This window comes from Fopius arisanus, unplaced genomic scaffold (assembly GCF_000806365.1).
Source record: "Fopius arisanus strain USDA-PBARC FA_bdor unplaced genomic scaffold, ASM80636v1 scaffold00017, whole genome shotgun sequence".
Classification (NCBI taxonomy): Eukaryota; Metazoa; Arthropoda; class Insecta; order Hymenoptera; family Braconidae; genus Fopius; species Fopius arisanus.
The window spans coordinates 777991-803995 of NW_011887756.1; the positions used below are offsets into that span (position 1 = coordinate 777991).

The 26005-nt window shown below is 40.9% G+C and overlaps 2 protein-coding genes across 7 annotated transcripts in view; one reads left to right on the forward strand and one right to left on the reverse strand.

Moving 5' to 3' along the window:
• Positions 1-26005, reverse strand: part of Egfr (epidermal growth factor receptor) — a 65493-nt gene that overhangs the window by 5932 nt on the left and 33556 nt on the right. For 2 of the 6 annotated variants that reach the window (XM_011300399.1, XM_011300401.1), the window contains 6 exons: positions 13185-13514; positions 5001-5718; positions 3921-4730; positions 1550-3783; positions 1292-1471; positions 85-1205 (listed from right to left, as the gene is read on the reverse strand). The exons of 1 other annotated variant lie outside the window; for it this stretch is intronic. In XM_011300399.1, the coding sequence (XP_011298701.1) occupies positions 901-1205; positions 1292-1471; positions 1550-3783; positions 3921-4730; positions 5001-5718; positions 13185-13320 (4383 nt within the window). In that variant the 5' untranslated portion in view covers positions 13321-13514 and the 3' untranslated portion in view covers positions 85-900. Of the gene's footprint in view, positions 1-84; positions 1206-1291; positions 1472-1549; positions 3784-3920; positions 4731-5000; positions 5719-13184; positions 13515-25521; positions 25864-26005 lie in introns of those variants that run through there. 3 more of the 6 variants (XM_011300398.1, XM_011300403.1, XM_011300402.1) reach the window with 3 other exon arrangements.
• On the forward strand, positions 15363-17109 carry LOC105263899 (uncharacterized). Its single transcript, XM_011300397.1, has 3 exons — positions 15363-15458; positions 15518-16962; positions 17027-17109. The coding sequence occupies exons 1-3, from the start codon at positions 15416-15418 to the stop codon at positions 17027-17029; spliced, it is 1491 nt and encodes a 496-aa protein (XP_011298699.1). The 5' UTR covers positions 15363-15415; the 3' UTR covers positions 17030-17109.

The window sequence follows — 26005 nt, forward strand, 5'->3', positions numbered from 1 at the left end:
GATAAATTGATAATTAAGCAATAAATAAATGCAGAGGAAAAAGTGTCAATTAAATGGAGTCATGAGTTTTGTAATTATTTCGTTTATTAAAGTAACAGTCTATATTTACAACTCTTACCGAAAAATAAATTTGTTCAACATACAAGAGACATGATTTTGAGTATATCGTAACTATAAAATTTACAATCATCTATATATTTTCGAGAACACATATATTACAGGATATTCTTAAATTAGCAATTACATCGGTAATGCGTAAGGCAAATGTACAGTGATTACCCATGAAAAATTCAGTATAAAAATTGACGTATTGTCCTTTGTGTTTAAAAATGTTAAAAATCTGGAGAGCATGGCACTATCCAATTTTGTCACCAAAAAGATTCAATTGAAATTGTACTCCCCCTCCAAAAACATAAAAAATAAAATGGCATGGACACGCAATTTAAGTAGATTTTTTTCAACTCAATCGAGCTATTCTCATTGCAAACGACCTGAAAATTCCATTTTTCCTTAAGTCATGATTTTGTTTATCCTATCACAGTCAGCGGTGGCCCGCAAGAGGCTCTCTGTACAATTAATTCGTTGTAGAAACCTCTGTTACATCGATAACATAACCATTTCTATAAAATGCAATCTCCACTATTAAAAATCATTAAAATCGTCTGAATACTCCCCAAAAATGCAAGTGATCTACAATTGATCAATAAATTTCTTTATAAAAATCGTATTTACAAGCCACAGTTGCATGGCACATTAAGAAACACCGCGTTTCATTTTTGCACTAAAATTCATCAAAAATAATTTATCTACATTTTTGTTCGATTTAAGATTAATCACATTGGCGAGTTGTTTCGTCACTCCTAAGTACTTGAAAACTAGGACAAGACTATGAACAATTTATTAAACAGTTGTTTCATTTTTTCGCAGTGGCTTGAGTGGCTGGAGCTCTCGTTTCAGTCGATCGAAGTCATTGTAGTATTCGTGGTCAGACTCCTCTTCTGAACTCCTCTGTCTCACTGGCGAGCCAAATGCACCGTTGGTCAGAACTTTATCGAGATCAGGCGTTGGAATTCCTATTGTCTGGGGAGTCAGGGGGGGTTCGTCCTGAGACATGTACTCTGGGTTATCCAGCGATGTTTTCCCTGGAATCGTCAGGAACTCTGGGTACTTTCTGTAGCCATTGGGCACCTTCTTTGGCTCTGACTCTGAAATTTCGCGAGAATTTCCTTTAAAACATCAGTTATTTATTTATAAAATCATTTATTTAACCAGAAATTCATTGATTAGTTACCTGCGGACTTGGCATCGCTGATGAGATCCATGTATTGTGATACATTGGCAGGTAATTGAGGGGATGGCATCAAGTAGTCGTCCTCGTCCAGGGGAAGATCTAGCTTGAGATTGCCTATTTGTGCTTGTTGCTGAACTGGTACTATTTCAGGAGTGAAACAGTCGTCCGTTACGTCACAGTCTGTGGAGTGAATGATTAATTGTTATTTTATGATAATTAGTGGGTATTAATATTGGGTTTCTGGGGGGTGGTACTCACCTCTGACGCCAATCATCTTCAGGGGATCCGAGCAGTACCTGCGGCTTGAACCATCAGTGGTGCTGGCAGGTCTGCAGTGGCTGGTGGGACGTGAGTAATGAGGGTGTTGATTGGAATTGTTGGGCTCGGTAGATTGCTGACTTGCAACAGCATGTGTTGCATTGTACCTCAGGAGTTCTCTGTCCCAGTTCTGCTGGTTTTGAGGAGTAGGCGAATCCGTGGGGAGCGAGGGAATTCCATTGGGCCAGCAGGTTTTCAGGGGTGTGTTAGGGGGAGATCCCGATAAACTGGAGTTGGAGAGACCAGCAGGGAGCGGTGCTCGGGATTTGGGCTGGAGGTACTCGTCGATGTCGAGAAGGGCTTCTGGGCCGTCCATGGCTGATGCCAGGTTTCTGATCATCTCCTTCTCGTCTTGGGGAGTGTACGAGGGGAGTCTCATGTACATGTCCCCGGTGATGGCGAGGTACCGGCCAGGGTCTCTCGACATTTTTGCGAAATTATCGGAGAGCTCTTTGAAACTGGGCCTCGACTCGGCGTCTAGGAACCAACAGCTCACCATTATCATGTAGACGTCGATCGAGCAGATTTCCGGTTGCGGCAGCCTGTCACCTTTCTCCAGGAATTCTGGAACATTTCTGGCGGGAATTTGCTCGTAAGGTCGACCACCGTAGGTCAATATCTCCCAGATGGTGACACCGAATGCCCAGACGTCCGATTTGTGAGTGAACACCCGGTGCTGAATGCACTCGAGTGCCAGCCACTTGATGGGCATTTTTCCTCCAGCTGCCTTGTACTGATCCTCATTGATGTCCAGCAATTTAGCCAAACCAAAATCTGTTATTTTAACGCAACTTGGAGTTTGAACGAGAACGTTTCTTGCGGCGAGATCGCGATGTACGAGTCTCCGCTCTTCCAGATACGACATACCACGCGCTATTTGTGTACACCAATTGAGCATCGGTTTCGATCCAATTTTGTCCTTGTAAGCGCGAACAAAATCGAGAAGACAGCCCAGTGGCATCAACTGAGTCACCAGCATCATCTGAGAGGTCATGCATACAGCGAGAAGTTGAAGTAAATTTGGATGTTCAACACTAGCCATGATGTACGCCTCATCCAGAAATTCCTTGGACGTATTGGCACCAGTGCTGTCATGAAGTACCTTGATAGCCACTGGAATCTTGACATTCTCACCCTCAGGAACCCAAACCCCTTTATACACATTGCCAAAAGCCCCATACCCAAGTATTCCCCCCTTTCTCATCTCCTCCTCCTTAATAATCCTCAACTTGGCAAGATTCGGCTTGACACCAGTTGGACGCAGTGGCTCATTGTCATCAAGCCCAGTCAATGCCATCGTCATCTTCACCGTATTCTCTTTGGCTTTCGTCCTCAGTCTCCACTGCCACATAATTATAGCACTCACCCCCAAAATCACCGCCAAGATACTTCCCACACCCATAAGAATAGCTGGCTGTATCTCATTCTCCAACGGAAATCCAGGAATAGGAGCAGCAGAACAGTAGGGCTCACCCTCGTCCGGATAAACCTTGTGAGGATACTCAGCTGGGCATAAACCAGTGCAGTTAAAGGCAGTAGTATTATCCACAGGATGACCACTCGCATAAAGTCTCAAATTTCTGCAACCATAGCACTGATTTGGCTCAGGCCCATAACAACTTCGGCACTCAAAAGCACACGGTATACAAAGCTGTGTCGCAGCCTCAACATAATGATCAGCTGGACACTCGTCCTCGCAGTGTTCACCACGTTTGAATTTAACGCACTCCTGGCACGCCTGCTCATGCACCCCATATCCAGTACACTTTTTACAACGTGGGTGGCATTTTTTGCATACACCAGTGCCAGCAAGTGCCTTAAGTGGGCCCTGCTCCTGTGGATCAATCCACTCGTAGTAGTAGCCATCAGGACATGGATCACGCTTATGTAAACACTCCCCTGGTACATCACCATTTATTATGGCTTTCTCACAGCTTTTGCAGCCACCTGGTCCTATTTTATTCTCAGGCCCCGTACAACCACCCACACAAGTTGGATGACACGTTTTACATTGGCCATTCTGCTCGTACTTAGTGTCTTGACAGTGGGGCACACAGTATGGGCCATCTCGGAAGTGTTTGCACGATGTGCAGTGCTCAGCCCTCGGCCCAACACAGGTGCCTGCGCATTCCTCGTGACAGGGTTTGCACGTTTTGCTGTCAGCTTCATAAATTCTGAAGACAAAAACCAATTGATCTTTAATGCAAATCCGACACTCATCATTTCCTCATTAATTTTTCAGTAATAGGAAAATTAAGTTATAACACATGTTATTAAAATTTAATTTAGTGAGTAATTAAATGGAACTTACCCAGGTAGAGCAGTGCAATTTTCCAAACAAATATTTCCCAGTATAAAATTCATGCAGGAGAGGCACTGCGTGGGTCCAGGGCCCCAGCACCCCTCGTGAGAGCACTGCTTATCACAGATGAGGCCCTCCTTGATGCAGAGGGATTCATCTTTATTGTTCGACAAGACGCGGGTATGTTCCTGCGACTTTTTGATCTTCAGCCAATCGATACTCTGAGCATAGCACAGTTTCTTGTTCTCCAGGATGGCAATGGAGCCCGAGTAGACTTTCTTGAGGGACTGAAGCCCCAGGGACGTCAGAGAAGTCTTGATGATATAGAGGGAGGCGAAGTACTCCGTGAGGGTTCTGCCCCCAATCACCTCAAGGTTCCTGAAGTACGAGAGGTTTTTGAAGTTGGCGTGGTCCCCCTGGATGTTCAGGAAGCCTGTGATCTCCTTGAGGGTGCTGAAGACCTCCAGTCTGTCTGGATGCATGGGCGCGTATTTCTCACCAGTCGTGAAATTAGCGTAGAAGTTAACGAAACCTTTGAACGTCTGATCCAGAATTGTGATGGAGCCCTCGATGATTGTGCAGTCCTTGAAGCTGTCGATATTACCAGAGTGGACTTGGTCACCACCCTGACATGTCTTTGGACATGGTCCATCGCAGGGTACACACTCACCATTCTGTGCCTTCTTCTTTGGTGGACAGGACCTGACACATGCACCATTGTCCTTCAGCAGGTGAACTGGACATTTTCTCACGCACGTCGCACCATAAGCGTACTTTCCATCGGGATTTGGTTCCCAGGAGTACGTTGTCGGATTGTATCTATAATAAAAAAAAAAATTTTAGTTTAAAGAATGAGCATTAATAATCCAAGTAAGGTGGAGTTAAAATTTCATTCTCATCAGTGACAGATAAAACGTGGTGGGGAATGATTTTCTTTGGTGAATTCCAGTGGTTAAATTGTTGAAAAGTGTTTCAATCGATTAACGTTCAGTGAACCCATTGGTATTGGGAATTTTTGGCCATGCAGGTGGCAATTTGAGGACGAGAAGAAGTACAGAATGTCGATGGAAAAACAAAAGATAAACTCACTTTTGCATTGGTGGACACTCCTGTGTGCAGACACCATCGTCAAAGAAGTTCTTGCAGGCGAGGCAGTCACTCTGTTTGGGACCAGTGCAACCACCAGCGCAAAAAAGGTGACAGCACTCACGGGGATTTGGACCGAAGCATCTGCCCTGCCAGCACTGAGGAGAGCAATTGGTTTTTGAGAATTTCTGACAATTCTCTGGTCCCTCACCCCAGCAACCGTTTTCACAATTTTTATGGCACTCATCGCAAACTCTCTCGGGTGTTGTAAAATTGTATACGTAGACGTATTTGCCACCTGGTCCCGTTATTATCTCGTCCCAATTTATTGTCTTGATGTGACATAGATTGTAATTATTGTACATTCCAACGCTACCATTCAGAATGTCCCTGAGTGCTGGCATCTCCAGATTCATCATATTGCAAAGCGTAACCAGTAGAGCAAATTCAACGTCGTGAATGTTGAGCTTGAAAAGTGTTCGACCTCTGATGATTTGGAGTCTTGGAAGAACAACTTTGACGTCAACATGACTGATGAGAACATATCCAGTTACTTCCCGAATGTATTGAAGAAAGCTCAGGTCAAATGCCTTATCCTGCAACCAAGTGATCTCCAAATTGCCATCGACGTACGTACAGTTGGTGTACCGGTCCCGTAGATTTCGGTAATGATGATATTGGCTCGATGGCACTGACATACGTCCATTTGTTCCAATGCATACTGCAACACAAGAAGTAATCAAAAATCTTCATTAATACGATCACTCAATTATCCCTTGCAACGCACAGTTAAAAATTCTTGACTGAATTCAGCGAACAATTTTCAACAGTCGAACAATAAATAACAGAATACTTTATAAAGAACTACATCCAATTAGAATGTTTCATCAGACATTGGGACTCCAAATAAGGCAGATCCTTGCAATTGCTCAATCAAGAAAGCCCTCAATAAAAAAAAATCCAGATGGAGTATCAAATTAATCCCCTCCGGTTTCTTAAGAGGTCAAATGTGAGACCCCCAGCCACAACCAGACGAGATGATGAAGAAAAGTTGAAAATTTATACCACGTTTAAGGAACCAGTGAAATCCCTAACACCCACAACGTCGAAAGTCCTGATTCCAAGTTGATAGTCTTCATAGGCATTATGGGGACGAGTATGGAACTGCAAGTGGGCGAACCACTTCCCATATACACCAGACCAGACGCATGTGTCTCTAACTGTGTTGTTGTTGTTGTTGTGCAACCTCACAAGTGACTAGTCATCGCTATTCTTTTTCTTTTTCATAAAAAATCTATTTTATTTATTCAATCTCCACTGCAGCGATCTCTTCAAAACGATTAGGGTGAGTATCATCATGCGTTACACAAAGCCATCTCTTGTTAATATTGTTACTTTTGCATAAACTTTTACTTCAGACTTACACACTCATTTCATTTCGATGAGAACTATCTTCTCTGCAACTCTTCTCTAATTATCAATCAACACTTGGGTTATCATTCCAGATAACCAGAATCATCTCCAGTGAGATGAATTCAAAGAAAAAAAAAACTACCGAACCAATACTTGTACATTCTAAACAAACTCCTCAAATATACCACAAACCACTGGAGCTACCGAAATTTTTGTAATTACCTTTTTTCTAGATTTTGATTTGCTCTAAAAAAAAGGTTTTGACAAAAATTTCGGTATCACCCCTGACTTCCGAGATATTGATAAAAAAATGGGAGATTCATTATTTTAGGAGACAGTGTTGGTTTGGTCATTGTGTTTAATTAAAAAATCGTTGAATTTCACTCGTGTAGATAAAAAAAAATAATAAATATCACTGGTGCGTGGGCTTGAGAAGAATGAAGTGCATTAATTAAATCTAGCGTCATTGGAATGACTGTCATACGTCGATTAGCATAATTCCAGAAGCGCACGTGCCAGTACTTGAATCAAAAACCTGTGCGGTCGTTCAAGTATCGATACATAGCATTATATGGGGCCCACCCTATAAGATAACTTCAAGTTTATAAACTGCACGATTTTTTTCCCTTGGATCTCGTTACGTTCCTCCACGTTCGCATGTACCATTGCCGTGCACTTCTGGGATGCGTTAATCTCGAGTTGCGATCAAAATCATACGCAAAAATAATTGCCCCGGCATGCGCCTCTCCTTCCTTTTATTATCCTTTATTTTTATCAGTGGATTGACTGGATATGAAAAAGGAATGATCGTTGGGAATTTAATATCGAAGGGATTGTGCGAAAAAGCAGATGTACCTGTCGAGTCGTTAATCATATTTCGATTTTTTGTCAGTTATCATATCCTCCAAACAAGTAGTTTTCACCTGATTCAAGACGAATGTTTGATGTTCGAGAATTGTTCAATTATTTATCATTACTGTTAACGTAATTGAGAAAAAATTGAGAGAATTTGATTTTTGAGTGAAACAGAAGTTTTGGGGATTCGGAGAAAATCTTGGAAGGGATTATTTTACGCGGTGTAATTTTTTTAGTTTTGATATTGTAGAGGGAATGAACAGCAAATTCCACCTAGCCCATTAAATCCCTTGGAATAATGATGCCAAAGTGTCGGTGAATATCGGGAGAGCCCCGAGTGAAAATGAAGGGGTCGTTTAGTCCCTGGTTAGAGTGCAATCTTTGGGAAAAGAAATTTCACGAGACACGCAACTATACGTGGAATCCCTCCGGCAAAAGACGTATGCGATCATCTTCTTTCGTCTGAGAACGTGTGATTATCCCTCGGCAACAAACAGTGGAAATTACAGCGATGGTTTACAAAAGTGAGAGGATTCGCTAGATTTACGATTGGAGAACCGAGGGAAGACAATACGTGGAGGTGTCTGGAGGCGGGCAAATTGGATAGATCGAAAATCATTTATTTATATTGCTCAACGTCAAGTTAGAAAAAAAAAGCTACAAGGGATCATTCAAGCGGAGAGTTGAAGAAAAAATAAAACTAAATAACCAGAAATTTGAAGGGAAAGAAATTGAATGAATTACCAAATTGATTGAAGCACTTGGATATTTTGAAATCCTAAAAAAATTGTGCAAAACCAGTTATCATTTCCAAACCCCAAATTTGCAGTCTCAATTTTTATCCTCTGGTGAAACAACACCCCCAAAGTAATACGACAGAACCGCAGTCTGCGGCGTCGTTTATTCGAGCTCGTAAACATCGATACCTCTTGAAGAATCCTCCCAGTGTCCCTTTTTCTCGTTTTTTTATTTTATTTTTTAAAAAGTCCCTTTTGTCTCAAGGATACCCGGAGCACTCAAGTGCCAGCTGAAATATCTCGCCGAAAATAAAAGGCCCCTCGGTGTATCGTCAAACGCGAGAAACAACCGTCAGGAGATGCATCCAGAGAGCGAGGAATAAAATAAAAGCAAGATGACCACCAGTTGGTGGTAGCACCAGAGGAGAAACAATAATTCACAAGGCGAATGGAAGAATAAAAGGTTATGGAACAATGGTTATACGATTGGGAAACTTGTATTTCAAGTCTCCAACATCGGCTGCTCTGAATCATGATGACATTGATAACTGTCGTTAAAGTTATTCGCTGGAAATAAATAAAAATCGTAAAATTTGTAACGTGAAACTCTGGGGTCGCTGAGATGTTTAGGTAATTGTTTTGATTTCTTTATTCAATCGGGTCGAGGGGGTAAATTACATGCAAATTGCTCGAGGAATTTTATTGGGGGAAGGGAATTGGAATAAAGGGCTCATGCGGAGGTACAAATGACGCCACGAGGAATGCTCTTTGTTCTGGCCTCGTCTGTTCGGTTTATTCCCATTTTTTTTATATCTTTTTCATCCTCGAGTGAGGTTCTGCCCAGTGGTTTATCCCGGGTCATTCCGTTCTATTTTTTCCTCAGGAATTTCGAGGATAAATAGAATCGTAAATTTCTCTGGTCATTCTATATTTGAATTTATTTCAAAAAAATATTAAAATAAAATCAAAGGGCATTGAATAATTATAAATAATTACAGTAATTGGACTAGTCAGTGGTGGAATTTAATTCCTCGGTATCTCATGATTTTTGTATAAAAATAGTGGATTGAATAATTTTTCATTTATCATTACAGTTATGCATTGAAATGAATAGAAATCAAGAACCGGAACGAGATGCTAGTGGTGCGTGTATGTAAATGAGAAAAACGTGAGCCGTAAATCGTGGTGAGGCCCAAGGGCTGAGTGAAACCGAAGAAAAATAGAGAGCGATCAAGATCGATCGTTCTTCCCAGAGTGACGACCACCTCTGGAGAACTTGCACGTTCCTAACTCCAAACACAAGAGCAAGAAAAAAAAAAGTACTCCAAAAACTTTATGCCCATCGAATTTTCAAGGGGCACCCAATAATTCCTGATTGTCCGGTCCCAAAGGATGAGTCTGCAGACTCCATTGCATCCGATAAATCATATTGATGTATCACGTGGAGAACAATGACTGAATATTCACGTTTGATCGCACCGTTGGACAATGAAAGTAATTACCGATTGCGTTTATATCCATTGGGTGAAGATACTTTATATGGTGTTGGAATGGAGGTGAGTCAAAGTGATGGGACAATTACGGTGTAATTAAACCATCACTCGGGCCGCAGAAGAAATCCATCAGACACTCGAGATGAAATCGCTGGAACTTATTCGAAGAATTCGCATCATCGATTGAGAAGTTTCCCATGTGAAAACTCTCGGGTTAAAAATAAGTCCCCATGGGTCCCCCGCAATGCCCCCATATCAATCAATAGTATTTACAATGGAATCCCTTCAGCTGTGAATTTTTTACAAGCCGCCATATGGATCTCCGCTGGCCATATGGTGCAATTATTTTTTTTACAAGTCCTACCCCAAAACTACTGGAAATTCACTCGATTCGTGGAATTATTTATTTTTTCGTATGGAAATTTTTACTTTGAATTCTACGTTTCGCGCGTGCTGCTCCACCTGTATAAAATAAAGAGGGGATGGGGCCCATCCCTGAATGGGAGAATTCGGGGCACGAGGGGCCCGAGGGGAACTCCCGGGTAAATTACAGGATTACTCTCCAATTCTTGTGGTTCGATCTATAGCGATTAGTTTTTGCAAAAATGAGATTTGCGGAATATTGCGGAATTTGCGAGTTTGAGCCCGAGGGATGATTTAAATATTCCGATCAAATGAAATAGAAAATGAATTCTATTGAGACATTAAAAAAGAAAGATGTCTTGAATCTAATCGTCCGAGCATAAGAATTCTGTTAGAATGTCATCGATTCAGTGTTCTTATCCACGGGATTGACGAGCGTCTGATACATCTTCCCTCAATTTTTTTTAAAACCACCGATAAATGTATTGAATATATCGAGGATATCGAGTGGTCCCGGTTATGCTCAAACGTCGGGCATAAATAAGTATTGAAAAATCTATGTCGGCGGCATAACCCACACAGTCAGTACATAAATATCTGACGGTTATATTTCATGCTGATGATGAAAAAAAAAAAAAAAGAGGCTGTACACTGTTGGATATGTCTTCTTGGCTCCATCCTCACTCTATCTTTTTTTTATTCCATTCCCTCATTTCTTCTGATAAATTCAACGTCTCAATCCGTCGATGCTGGCCTGTTTCGATATTCTGCGAGCGGTCAATTAAGGCATCCCCTACAGATGTCTGGATCCTCAGTGACATTACCAAATATGCTGACCAAATATAAATGTTGCATTTTGTTTTTGCAGACATTTTGCATGAATTGCATCGATTACGAAACGATGTTGAGATTTCTTCTTTCAATGTTATCAAAAACTGTCCCAATTCCTCGGATACCTCGAGTGTTTATGCAACTTTCATCCATTAATTCCCTTTCAACGCGATAAAATTGCAAGTACCAGCGTTTAATCTGGGATTCCTAAGGGATAGGCGAGGGTAATGCAAGGATTTTCTTATCAATCTAATGGAAACCCTTTAGGGCCCGCACATTTGACTGTCAGAGCCCAACGATTTAAATATTTAGATATTTAACGTGTAATCAGTTTAGAATAAAAATTCATTTCCACTCGTTTCATTAAAATTCAAGTTTTATTGATATTCGAATCATTATAATTCTTTGGCGTTCATATAATAATCATTGCACTCGTAAATACAATATTAAATACAACTCCCTATTTTACATAAATAGTAGTTGCTATAAGAAATCACAATAATGTAAAAGTCTAATTGCTCGTTATTAATTAAATTCGAGACTAATAAATAATATTAACGTACATTAAAATCCTTGTCTCAAGTAATATTTTCGTTCAGTGGCGTATCCTCTTCTGAGTAGAAGGTCGCCGAGGTCTTCCCCATTGACAGAAATATTTCCCCGAAAGCTCGAATTTTCCTCCACAGCGTTTTCCACGTGGAGGACACCACTCATTCCAAAGGTGAAATCCTGAAGAAGAGAGCAGGCGTCACTCCACAAGTTATCAATCACCGCGACACCAACGAGTCCACAGTGTATCGCCATCCTGGGGATTTTTTTAAAAACGTCATCCAGCTGAATGAGCTCATGCCACATGACCTGACCAGAACATGCATCATCGATGTACCAGACATCGATGGCATCTCCAGGATCATCAGGGAGTTCTTTGATGACAGCCCGATGCACACCAAACCTCAACACGCCTACCAGCATCCCTTGTGACAATTCTGACAGCCCCAGGGGCCTCTTCTGTCCCAAATTCTCGTAGTATCCAGACAAAACTCTCGAGAGAGTCAGATAGTCTGAGCGAAGTGACTCCGGTCGGATCCAGATATCGTTCGGTCCATTTGTGCTGAGGACCTGCACTGGAAACTGATCTCCAAGGTATTTCATGTCAGATAGTGGCACTGGAGATACTTCTTCACTCTTCATTGCTTCAATCACTGATCTGTTCACTTCTTAGGATCACAATAAACTCGTACTTCTTCGTTTTTCGAGAACAGATTTTTCTTGCACTTAAACTATTCCCTCTTTCGAGCTCTGGAGAAAAATTTTGAATGATTTTCAAATGAATTTTTAGAAATTTATGGCGTGTGGCAGATTGACGTGGAAAACCTACTGGCAGCTGTCGTCTCTTGGCATGGGTCAAATAATTTTAGAATATCCCATACAGGAGGGGATACCCGTATGGATTTTCCGATTTGGAAAATGGTGGGAGGGATATGCAGCCAATGAAAAAGTGCAGCTACTCCCCATGACGTTGAAAATATATTCTGGCACAGTCATTAATTATCGCTTAAAATTTCTCACTAGTCACCCTAGGATCACAGGTAGATGGAATTTGAGATAAATTTTGAAGGGTCTTCCTTGGAAATACCGGTTTGGTGGAGAAAATCGGTGGAAGAAGAGAAATAATTTTTCCCACTCGGCGGTTTAATTGAGTTGAATGAATATTCAATGGAAAATTTCCAGCAGTTTTTATTGATCGAGTGGTGATCAGTTATTTCAATGCACTTGAAGTGCCCACGCAATAAGAAACTGGTAAAATCACGGGTAATTGGTGACTACAACGGGTGTGGACGAGTCATCACAAGCAAATCGTGTGACTCTAACGAAAAATAAATCGAGTGAAAGGCAACAGAGGTGGAAAATTCTTTCCGACTCACTTTTTATCTCCCCTAAGAAACGGAATTTGTACCTGCGCTTCACCTTTTTATTCTTCTTCAACTCTGGATTTTTATTTTTATTTTATTTTTACCTGGGGAAAAAGGGGGTCTTCAACCGAGACTCACCTCGCCCACGTGTTACTATCTCGTATACGTTTTTCTCGTGTCGCAATGGCGTATCGCAGTTGGACTTTCTACCTTGTTTGTATTATGATTAAATTACAGGTAAAAATTCAGGTGCTGTCGAGAGGATATTGTTGTTCAGATTCGTTTGACCGTAATTATAAACAATTGTTCGACAAAAATAATAATTCCAACAAATGAAGACTCATAAAAATTATTCATTCACTTCAGTTTAATAATCATAAAGAAACTATTCTTTTAACATAATGACAAAAAAAAAATCATTTGCAATTGTTTTAAAGAGTTGAATAATTTTTATGAGTGTAAAAAATCAATTAATAATGGATAATCAATAACAATACGTGATGGAGTATGAGAGACGTAGAAATAATATTTATGATTTTTTCTAATCTCCTGATTAGTTGAAGTTAATACGAGATAACTCACTTTTTCCTTTGACAAACTCTGAGCTGAGATCACTGGTGACATAGTTGCTGCTAATGATAACGATAAATGTTATCACAAGGCATTTGTAGATTTTTGTCGACAGTGCCTGTAATGGCTCGTGTCGGTGGTTGAACATGATGAGCTATCATGCCCATTCACCACAATCCACCAGCTCCTCAATATTGACCTCGTGCGTTAAAAAATTCCTTTGATCCCGGACGAATGAAATTCTCTTGCTCTCTTGGACAAATATTTCTTCCTCTCGCATCCCCATGGCTGATTAACTACCAGTTGACGATCATGTCTCTCCACGTTTTCACGTTTTTTTCTCTGCAACACACAAATGTCAAATAAAAATTGGTTAAAATTAATTTATGGTATTAATGAAATAAATGAGGGAATCGATGGGATATTTTCGGGGTGAAAAACCAGTCGCGGGGACATTCCTCAGGGGTAGAACCAACAAATAACATTAGGTGGATGGGGTAGAGGCGCCAGCTACAGTATTTAATTTTGATGGCAACCATAAAAATCTGGTATTCGGTGTCTTTCTTTCCTCCTTTATTTTCCCCTGGCATAACTTGTCCCGTTCTTTTCCCGATTTCTCAGAAATTCGCGCTTTGAATCTCCCTCCATTGATTCCCAATTAACAAAAAATTTAATTAGGATAATTACTCAAAAATCCCGGGGCTTCCGACGAAAAAATTATTGTACTTTTAATTTTTCATAGCAGCAACTGTCGTCGCCATTTTATTTGAATTTCCGAATTGTTGAATAATTTGAGGTGAAATTTTTACCATGACGACTGCATTAACTAATGAGAAATTCTCCACAAATTACTCACAATTCTCCATCGTCCCAGCCCATTAAAACTTTCACCCGGGGTAAATTAGAATTCTCGTTATCCGGATGAGAATAAATCCGTGGCACTGGTGTTTACTCCTGGTGGAAATAAAATAGAAAAAGCGAGTGGAGAAAGAAATGAATGGAAAAGAGAAAAAAAAAGGTGAACAAAGGGTTGGAAGAGAACGAGGTTCTCGGGATGGCGACATCGTTCGTATTTATCGACACCGTGTCTCCTCTTGGTTATTCCACCAAGCACTAGGTATACAGAGAATCGCGGCTTCTTTTGAGGGTATACCTGGCAAAAAGCCCCTGAGCCCTGAAGACACGTCGCCTCCGTGTTAACTGCTCTGCTTATGCATTCATATCCTTGTTCACCAACATCAGGACCGGCTCTGATTGTTGCCACAAAATGCGACAACAGATACCCGTGTTTGTCCAGCCTCTGGAGATTATTTTCACCCGACTCCCACTATTTTTTCTCCCTCTATCCCATTCCCCTCAAAAGTCACCACAAAATTGCGAAAAATCTGTCAGCAGAAAATTTTCTCTGATCCCTGGAAAACTCTTGAGAAAAATCACCATGAAAAACACGTTGTGAAAGAAACAGGAATAATGATAAAATTGATTTTTCAAATAAAAGAGAATTCACCTGACAAGTTTTGACATAAATAAGAAGTTTTTTACCCCTTGGAATATAAATCGCTTCATCGGATCACATTATCCGTTGGACTCTCACTCACAGTAATGGAGGGTTCGACGTGGGGCAAGAAGCGTTGAAAGAAATATCTGAAGAAATAGCGATGAAAAGGACACAAAAATCCAGGAATATAATGTCAAGGGGCTAACGGTATTAAGTGAGAACGTGAGCGAGGTAACGATGTGAATTGCATTTCAGTCTCGATTGTGGTCAAGTAGACGTCTTCTATGCATTTTACCAGTTACCACTGGCTATTCATTATTTTTTTACCCTCATAAATTGAAGAATTGAGAGCACGGGGCTTTTCAAATTGTCCAGCAACATGTTTTTATCGTATTTTCCGTCGAGCTATTTTAATTTGCCCACAAGTGAAATCAGCAGGATAATGCGTTGATCTGAGATCAGCGTTCGACATTTTTTTATTCTAGATTTTTTTCCTCAATGCACGAGACCAACATTGTCGACGTGAAAGCTAAGCTGTCGTAATTCACTCAGTGTGTCAGAGATATATAGAGCTTCCTATACGTTTACCAAGTTGGAGATTTCAAATCCTCTCATTACGCCAATAGAATATTCCGTTCTGTGAGTTTTATGGTAAATCGGCTGCATTCACTCGGCAGCTTCAAGTCATTTGTAATTAGGTTAATGAAAATTTCTGGTGTTACAGTAATCCTCTGATACCTCGAAAATGCACCGCCTCAAGAGAATTTTCACTCTGTCCATGTCCTCTGGTGAGTACAATTATGCAAATACCAGTGAAATTAATTAACCGATTGTCAATCGATCGAAGGTATTGCGCCACGAGATGAGAGAATCATTCGGATCTGTTGCTCAAGTCCCACAGCTGTCCCCAGGGATTCCTGGAGGGAGTCTTTTCTACTTGATCTTTCTCGTAAAACAAATTTCAACGTGTGCAAGAAAATTGCTGGTAAAAATGCATCAGGATCGGTCAGTGGAAAATCGGATGGTCAAGAGGAGTTGGAGAACTCTGGAAAAACGTATCCGGAGATTATCAGAGAGTACAGTGAGCAAATTGAATCGAAAATAGCGCGGAATGAAAAGAAAAATCGATCTTCGGGGATTTTCTCGAGGATGACGATCGACCGGATTTCCTCGTTGACGGGGATGAAGAAGAAGGATGGGGGTTCATCGAGTGATTCCTCGAATTCATCGGGAGATGCCACTAAAAAATTTGGAAAATATTCAGACGAGGGTTCTGAGATATCGGTAATTATCGAGCCCCTACCCCCGGATTTACATTCGAATATGAGTGACATGGGTATAATGATGATTACAGTCCGCGAAAAAATAGCATCGACTCATCCATTTGGTGTCGTTGACCTTCGGATAAACGGTGAACCGGTTACACGTGTGAAACAAATAACTAGAAGATTTCCAAATCTCAATGTCACGAATTCATCGGGAAAGTGTGAGATTAAAATTCCCATTACCATGAGTAATAAATCCGTGATGAATCTCTCGTTATCGGGCCCAAGACGGTCTGAATCAGAGACCGATTCATCGATCAGAACCACCGGAAGATCTTCAATGAGTAAAATTGTTCCCTGGTGGACGACCTTGGAGTCTTTCCGCGTCCTCGAGATCCCACGGCACCTGAAAATCGAGCTCCAGGTGTCAAAAAATTCCCCCGAAGAAATGAAGATGCCGAATAATTCTGAGGAACTATCACAAGTTAAAGTTAATTCCAGCCCGGTAGAACCCGGGAAATCGGTGACGATCTTCCAGTCCGACAAGATCATCAACTCCTGGTTCAACTCGAACTCGAAAATTTCGCCAAGTCACAGATTCCCAGAGACGCGGTTGAGATACGCCCCGATGAAATTCATCGTTCCTTCCATAAAAAATGATAAACCGATTCCAAAGATCGGTATCACCCGAAAATCGGCAATCGATTCGCATTCTCCGGGTGGAAAAATCATGGAGACTGGGAAGACAATGAGGCCCATCACCCAGGGAATAGACAGTCTAATTGATTACAAAGATCGTTTACCTATGGAGAAGAACTCCGAGAGGAAATTGCGTCAATTGGAGGATTCCCCGGAGGACCAGAGCCGGATGCCGACGGAAGAATCGATAGCGGAAGTCATAGCAAAGAAATCGGGTGCTCGTGACGGATCGCTGGAGAGGATCGTTAAAACGCGTTTGAAAAACCCCAACACAGAGCCAGCAAAACATCCTGACGATTCAGAGAGGACAACAGGTCCCGATGCATCGGTAAAACCGATCCAACGAGTCAACAAACTTGACAGCAAAGTGTACACTGATGAATTATTTTCAGTGATGCCCCGTGCTGATCCATCTGGTCACATCCAGGCGAGTTCAGGTGGTAACAACCAGGCAGCCTTGCGGGAACCGGCGACCCCAGGTAAATCCGGGTATCAAAACACCGAGAAATCCACCAACAGAGTCTCCACCAAGGACGATAACATCCTGACACCCGGTACGAGATCGATGCGGAAGTTGAAGATGAGACTTCAGAGATCGGTAGATCGTCACACCCGGAATGCGGATGAACCTTCCAAGAATGACAGAGCAAACTGTCACGTGGATTTTAATCAGAATGCTGATAAAAAAATTCTGTACTCTGCCTGGTTGCACAGTCAAGGATCACCCGAGGACTGAATGTTGTTTAAATAAAATACCATTAACAAAAATTGCCTGGGAATAATTCTGCGAAGACCATGATGGTGGCTCAATGTCTTTCTGCCTTTATCCCCAATTTGCAGACGCGCGAGATAACAGAAGGTCCCCGATAACCAGTCATTACCCGTCACTGTTGGATATTTCAGTTGGGGAAAAATAAAAAAAAAAATAAAGAGGGGCCCCACCAGGTAAGAAGCCAGGGATATCACGCTTGCAACTCAACCCATCATTACATGCACGCGTTTTCATGGTCGAAGGTAAAATAAATGTTGGCAAATGTATTTCAGAGAAATTCTCTGGGTGAATTTAATTGGAATTTTGAAAATGGGAATTGTTCGAGGGGAAAAATTGGAATCTGGAGAACTAGATATCAAGGATTTGACCTCCGAACCAACCGGTTCGACCCCCCCTGCCCCCCTTGAAACCCCTTTGATTTATATCACGTTAAGACTTATAAATATATCGTTGAAACGTAGTCACGTTGGTTCATCGTTCATCCCAGGGATAAAAATTTCAATCCCGAGCCCCGCAGGTAAGAGATTCCTACGGTAGAGGGATACCTCAGGAGGCGACGTAAATTCCGAGGGGCTTCAAGCATTTATTTTTACATGGCTTCTATCATATTTCATCATTTTTACTGTAATTTGCTGGAGTCAGGGGTTTTTCACTGCATCAAATTTTTTTTATTTTTCATTTCATTCACATTTTTGTCCAATTTTTCTGTGATTTTTTTTACTCGTTATTAGTAATTTTTATTTCAATGTAGTTAATACAAAACGAAAAAGTTTTTCATTTTTGAAAAATTGGCTCAATGTTGGTTCAATGTTGGGTCAATGTTGGTTCAATATCGGCGCACGGTTGGCTCAATAAATTACCAAATAGAGGTAAATATAAGCAATATTAATTTATGGACATGGCGGTGAATAAAAATAATTGTGGCAATCTAAATAACGGCTAAACCCCAGAATTCCATGGACTAACGAGTGCGTCAGATTAAAAGCCAACTCGACTTTAATGACTTCGTGATTCCGAATCATTAATCCCCGTGTCCGTTTTCACGAGTAGTTTCTATAACGAGCAACAGGGTAGATTTCGTAATTAGTAGAATAAAAAGACGAATGAAAACAAACGAAAGACATTGGGAAATCGATTAGAGGCGATAGGTGTTAACGAATCCCTGATGTATGAACTTGTTGGAAAACAGTGGTAAATTAAATTGGACAGTTGATGGACGATCGTTGCACTTGACCATTTTTCAATTCTTCCAGCTTCACTTATTCATTCCCAACACGTGTGAATTCGTCTCGGCAAATCTCTCGATTCAAGGACGACTGGTTCTCCAATCCCGATCACAATCCCCACTGAATTTTTCGCCATTTCTACATTTTTATTTTCTCATTTTACGCGACTCTGGAACTTGACAATTTCCATTAGACCCGTGAAAGTGCATTTTGTTGACTTGGAGGTTCATCGATCACAAGTCTCTTTACGAGCCACTCGCATTAATCGCCCCGACGACGATAATCCCGTTTAATACCCAGGATTCCTCCTCATGTAAAAGCCCCACTCTTTATCAATCGCTATTTAATCCCCACATTTTTGACTCTTTTTATCCCGAGGGATCAATTATTTTTCCCCTCATTTTACGACTCGGTATCTTGCACTCTAAAATCCACGTCGACGTCTCCATCAAACCGTGAGGACGGGTGAAAAAAAAATAATCGTGGCGGTTAATGCGATTAAGAAGCGTGAGTTCACCCTGAAGAAGTGCATTTTGAGGAACGAAAAATCTTCAGAATGCAACATCACCACCTAAAATGGTAAAATCAAATCGAAAACACTCGACGCAACAGCTCCCGATAAAATAATCATTCCCGATCGATTTACGATGAAGCAAGATGTCTCCAGATGCATTAGGGTAATTCAATGCTCACGTGAATCGTAAAGTGGATTGCCAGTGGGATTTAACGTCCTGACATTTTCATTAGAGATGTCGACACATTTATTCAAATTTTATGGTCAAATCTTTGAAGCATTATTAGCATTGCATCTGTTTCTTTTACCCCCAATCTTTTGACTTTCACCTCGTTGTGATTGGTTGGTAGCTGAGACAAGAGACAAATGCATCGGCAGTTTGTCTTGTCGTTTGTCCAGTGGAAGGTGTGGAAAGTGAAATAATGAATCGACCATTGTCACGTCGCCGACGCCCGCTGTCTTCAGCTACCCTTCAATGTCATCACCCAGGTGGTCCCCATACCCCCTAATTCGTCGACGAAGATTAATTAAATGCACCTGATAATAGCCCTGTTTTTGTCGAGCACCCTCGACACCCAGAGAACTCATTTGAATCGCGCTAAAATCTTTATCCAACCTGTCCTTACTCTCTCACCCATCGGATTTTATCACGAACAGTTCCCCCATTTGTTCACCTGTACCAACAATCGACTCAAGTCGTTATCGTCACTCTTCTTCCAGCAAGACCTTCAGGCAAAACGATAATAGCTCCTGTATACTATGGTGCAGCTCCAATGAATCTGTGGAATTCGCGCAAATAATGACCAACAGAACAAACACTCGCAATTGTTTATAGAATATCTTTGGTTTGTGGATTTGTTTTTTTGGTGGACCACCTCCTTGATGAAACCATCTCCCATCGAATTTACTGTTCCTCGTACCCATCATCGTGAACTTTCTTGTTTGAGGAGTTTAAATGAGATGAGAGAAAAAGAGGGTGGACGACTGTTGCTTTGGCGGAAAGGATATGTTCCCCTAAAGGAGAACCCAACGGCCTTATTTGGCATCTCATTATGGACATCGTGCCGTATTTTTCGTGAGTCACTGGGTCACGATCGTGTAAACACGTAAAAACTCTTGATCGAATTATAGCAGTTCTTCTGATATCACTCGGCTATCTTCCATTTTATTCATACGTAATGAATAAATCTGAATGTACAATAATTTTTGGATTACATAAATCCGTCTGTCGATCGTCATGAAAGGAATTTGAGACTGAGAAGAAGTTCAATGCATTATATATTAGGGATTATTCAAGTGCCTTGAATTTTTTTTATTCAAGTTCTCACATTAATTCAGCCACGACGAACCAGTCCATTTGGATAATGAGTATCTCCGAATCTAATGGAAATTACGAAATTTTGATAATCACCTTTTTTGTAGCTCTTACTTCGCTCTCAAAAAAACGTCTTAACGAAAATTTCACAGTTTTCATTAGATTCTGAAATATTCTCCGAAAACTCGAAAATGCCGGATTATAGGATTTATGTTTTACTAAAAATCTAATTATCCCAATATTTCATGAACTATTGGCTTCAGGAAAAAATGTGAGAAGACATTTTCTCTCGGAAATTTGATGAAGCACAGAAAAGTTCCTCAGACTCTCTCATTTAAATCGATACTTTTCGAGATAAATCGATAATTAGTAATATTGAACGATCTGATTTGCTAAATTGGTTTCTGAATTTCTCCTTATGGGGAATTTTAACCAGTTCAGCCTTGATGTCGTTCTACCGATCAAGCTTTGCATCGATTTTCTTTCGCTCCATCTAAGTCGTGACGGCATCAGCTGACTTTACAGCCAGCAGATGATGTCACCGGTTGCAGCGTACGCGTATGCATTATCCTGGTGTTTTTACCTTTGAGTACCAAAGCAACAAACGCCTACACCAAAGACGTCAGGAAACTACTAAAACCAGCGATTACCGATTTTTAAACATTATTCCAATGCTTCCAAGGAATTGACCTTCCCCTGATTGCTTCCTCACACACTGCGCCCACCAGGATTCAATGATACAATTGATCTGTGTCAAATTGCGAGAGAAAATTTCTTTGTCAATCCACCAATAATTATGGAACCAACGGAGGTGTCATGTGGGTGCATTCTCTCATTAAATTAATATCGAGTGTCGAAATCCTGTATAATTACGAGAAAATTATGTTGATTCGAAGGAGTAAAATCACCTGATGCAATGAATCGTTAAAAAAATGATGGAAATACATTTTCATGGAGCTGGTTGTGAGGACAGGTGAGAGTAAAAAAAAATTCATCTCGCTGATTGGAGAATAAATAACAAGAAGTCAATACCTAAACCTCATTTAGGTAATCAGAATTCTTAATATGATGGAGAAGAAATAATGCCAGACACCTTGAACACATGTCGAGAGACACGAATCGATTCTCAGGATTCGAGGGCAGAGTTGTTCTTTATTTTTCGTCAATTAGAAGCAACATCACCCCTCTTTTAACTGAAGAAGGTGGAAAAAAAGAAACCAGACTGGACTAGCCACCGAATTCTGCTGGTCCTGGAGAACCTCTCCCTGAATCCACGATGCCGGTGGGATTCGAAAGAATGACATTAACATACCGGTAAAAGTGAGTTTACAAAAGAAACAAATTTCAAGGCAGTGGTCACAAAGAAATGTACGGTTTTTTCATTGTTTTGGGAGTGAAACGGTTTCGTAAAATGGAGGGAATTCAATGGTTTTAGCTGGAATCGATCGAGGTTTCTCGCCTTGGAGACCTAAAACGAGCGAAGGACTAATTAACGGATCTCTTAACAAAGTTATATTGAGGTTCAGTGTCTCAATCAGCGGTTGAACGCAGCGTCACGCTCCACGACCTTTCAATTTGCATTTTTTTTTCCCCGCCAGTCCCTCGTTTTTTCTTTTTTTTCGATTTCCGTGATTTATAGACGATGTCTTGTCAACGGGGGCATAAAAAGTATTTATTGATTTCATGTATGCACATGAGCAGGACGCGTCCTGTTATGGTAGGGTTTAACGTCTGTTACTAGTTAGTCAAGTCCTTGACGGATACCCCACGCAATTTCTTCAGGCCATGGATTGAGTATCGCTAATGAACGTTTCGATCGGCTTCACAATTATTGACAGACATTCTTCAATTAATCCCAAGAAAATTTCCGAAAATTCCCAAAAATATTACACCTGAAATAATTATTGCTCCAAAATATAACCGAATTATTATCTTTTAGAATATTATGAGGGGCAATATTATTGAAGAAATTTCAGAGCGATCAACCAACGTAATTATCACTTAATCATCGCCATTTTCCTCTGATAATTACCCACGTCCTTCGCTGTTTAATTGAACGATTATTTTTACCAGATGTAACACAATATCATTTCTTCCAGCCGAAATATTTCCACATCGTGTAATTTCTCGGGGCACTCTCGGATTACCCGCACGTCTCCTTACGTTTCTTTTTTTTTCGGTCTCGGGATAAAAAAAAAAAGAGAGGAACAAAAAGTAAATGCAGTAGTGGAAACCAGGTAAGGATATATATCAGTGCAGCGTTGCATTTCTGACGAGGCAGAGGAGAAAAAAATAAAGAGCGAGGGGGAGGGGGTAGGTTAAGGTAGATGGTTTGAATTCTAGAGAGACGAGAAAGCCCTCGTAATCTTTAGCCCCGGGGGTCAACCATGAGAGCGGTTTCACGACGTTAAGACCTCGAAAAAAGATCCATGCGAGATAGTCCTCGAGACCAGTACCTGGGACCTGGGCTGGAAGTATACATAAACCTGTGGTGGAACGATACTGTTTGTGAGCCCCTGGGTAATGTACATTATGCCTCTCGTGAGAGACAAAGGCATGAATATGTTCACCAGATTATTCTGAATTCTGGAGGTGCTGATTTTAAAATCCCAAATCCACTATAAATTCTCCTACTAAATCATACATTTCACTAAATCACTAGTTTTCGAAGAATCCAAGAGAGATACCCGAATTATTGTAATTACCTTTTTTGTAGATATCACTTCAGTCTACAAAAAAGGTCATCATGAAAATGTCCGTATTTACGTTAGATTTGGAGATATTGCTCGGAAACTGGAGCGAAAAACGAGACGATTTCGTTGGCTAAGACAGATACAGCTAACTTCCTAGACTATCATTTTCCTAGGAATCTAAGAGAGATATCGAAATTGTTGTAATGACCTTTTTCGTAGATATCACTTCACTCTACAAAAAAGGTAATAACAAAAATTTTGGTATTTGCCTTAGATTCGGAGATATTCCTCGTAAATTGGAGTAAAAAAGTTTGTTTGATCCCCGCCGATGACGCGGTCCAGATCCCGACGATTGAAGATGATTGAATAGACTTCGGCTAGAGTCATCGAAGTACGAATGAGCTCGGGTTTGCCTTCGCATTTAACCTCATTCCACCAGGCTGACGTCAGTATTGCCTTTCCCTCGGCTTGAGGACCTTTCCAGCATCCAAGGCAGAAAAGATGTACAGACACCTAGTTGGATTAATGCAACCGGCAATATATTTCTCCCCTGATGCCCACGTACATTGAAAGACCCGAGAGAAAGGATATTAATTAACGAGGAATCTTAATGCCATTCATTACGCTCCTCCGTATTATTTTCAAAGACGACACACTCGCAGCGACTGACATAAAAACATAATTAAATTTTGAAGAAGCCTGGAAAGGCCGATGACCAGAAGACCACCGAGTCGTTGGTTCAGGGATGACTTTTTTGCGAAGGGGCTGGAACATCCGAGTAAACAGCACCACTTCACCTCAATTCAAATGAATAAATTGTTGATACAATGTCAACATCACTCGATAAATTTATCATCAATTTGCAAACAATATCGAATGGAAAATTCAAGCGATGATTGACTGCATCCAATCGCTGGATGTTGGATGGATTATCCATCCAACAACAAATCCTGGTGTATACCATGGAAGAATTCTCGTTGGAACCACAGCCTCGGGCCAAAGTGGCTGTACATATGTACAGGGCACGCAATGCAACACAATCCATAGATGGTATTGCGTATACGTAAACCCATCTAGCTAGATGATGAAGCGAGAAAAGGTAGAATATATTCAACGAGGATGAGGAATCATCGTTTTATCCTCACTCGTCTGGCCATACCTGGGGATCTAACTCGATTTGACTGCTCGGTATAACCTCGCCCTCTTTCATTCCTCATGCTCCTAGGGTTGGGCCTCTCCTACATCTTGGAGGCCTTCAGACAGACTTATGAGATATTCATGATTTTACTTCTCATTTAGTCATGGAGAAACTAAAAAATGTCACGCTTCGGTTAAAACTACTCGTGGAAAAAATATTTCTATGTCCAGAGAATAATAGCTCACCACCCGGGTTCATTCATGATTGGGTTTTATTAATTAGACTAAATCAGAATTATCTGATCTGTCGGGCAGATGTATGAAGAATTCATTCCCCGATGAGAATGAATGCATTGTTAATTTAAAAGACAGCTCTTGCGGAAAATACTTCTTGATATCTTACGATTGATAATTGAATTGAATTATTATTATTATTTTTTATAATTGCTACCAGCGATAATCAACATCACTCCAGACAAACTTGAGATGGTCATTGTCAATCAGATATTCATTGTGAGTACAATGGGAGGTTCTCTCAAAGAACTTTTTTCGAAAATTAAGAAAAAGGGATTGTGGAAAGAAGTTCAGTCCGGTTCCCTTTATCTCTGGGCCTTTCTTTTACCTCAATGCAAAACTTCTCTAGTCCCTCATATGTACGTGGCAGATGTCATCGTTCTCTGAGGTACATTTTGCAGGAGTCAGGGGGGAAAAGGGCAAGTGAGGATGAAAAGGATACGAATGTTTTTCGAAATGTACAGTTACCGCCAACGCAACGCCTTGCCTTCTTACCCCGTCGTTCAAGTCCCCGTGTTTTATACTATCCATTCTGCTTAACATAAGGCCCAAATTCCCCCTCTCCTTATTTTTAGTGTTACGGCCCGAGAAATTCCAGACTTGCGTAATTTCAGTTTGAATTATTATTCTCGGAAATATTGTGTAGTCGGGTCTATCCGAGAGAATAATTCCGAATCTTCATTTTTATATTTAAAAAATGTAGATTAAATGAAATTTATCCCGATTTTTGGAAAGTCAACAGCGAAATCTTCAGGTGTCAACCAGAGATGAGTTTTCGCAAGACCTCGATGAAACGAAACAATTCAATATTTTTAGGAACATCACTGAATTAAAAAAATACGAAAAATCTGCAGTGAAATTCAACCACAAAAAAGGAACTTCATATGAATGAAAGAATGAAATTAAAGAATTTCCCTCCATACACGCAACACTCACCGTTTCCACGAAGATTGACGATTTCGTTCCTCCAACAATAAATTATCCAATACCAGAACTAAAAACGATAAAAATCCGATAACCAGAGCACTCACTCCTCGAACAATCACTGGAGAACTCAAAAATACTTAAAAATCCTCAACTGTCATCAAGACGTTGTCATCATCACCAGAGACTTTAAAATGTCATCGAGATATCGCACTTTCGAGGGGATGAGGGACCGATGGTCTTCGATATCCCAATCACTGCTCATCAACACTAGATGTATACAATGTAAACAATGTAAACAAAAGTAAATAGTCCTGACGGGAGGGAAAAAAATGGGATCCGCGCGCGTCTCACCTTGCGGAGCGAGTCTTGAGGATATCGTGGAGGACAGGTCCACGCTGGGCCCTCGTTCCCTCTCCATCCGAACCCCCCACACCATCTTTCCACCTCCAATCCACTTCACCGAACCTCCCCGCCCCCCTCTGGCCCCGCAACC

Excerpts from the sequence above, each read along its gene's own strand:
- LOC105263899 (XM_011300397.1), top strand. The coding sequence starts at position 15,416 with ATGCACCGCCTCAAGAGAATTTTCACTCTGTCCATGTCCTCTG. Across the intron at positions 15,459-15,517 it reads CACTCTGTCCATGTCCTCTG|GTATTGCGCCACGAGATGAG; the intron begins GTGAGTACAATT and ends AATCGATCGAAG.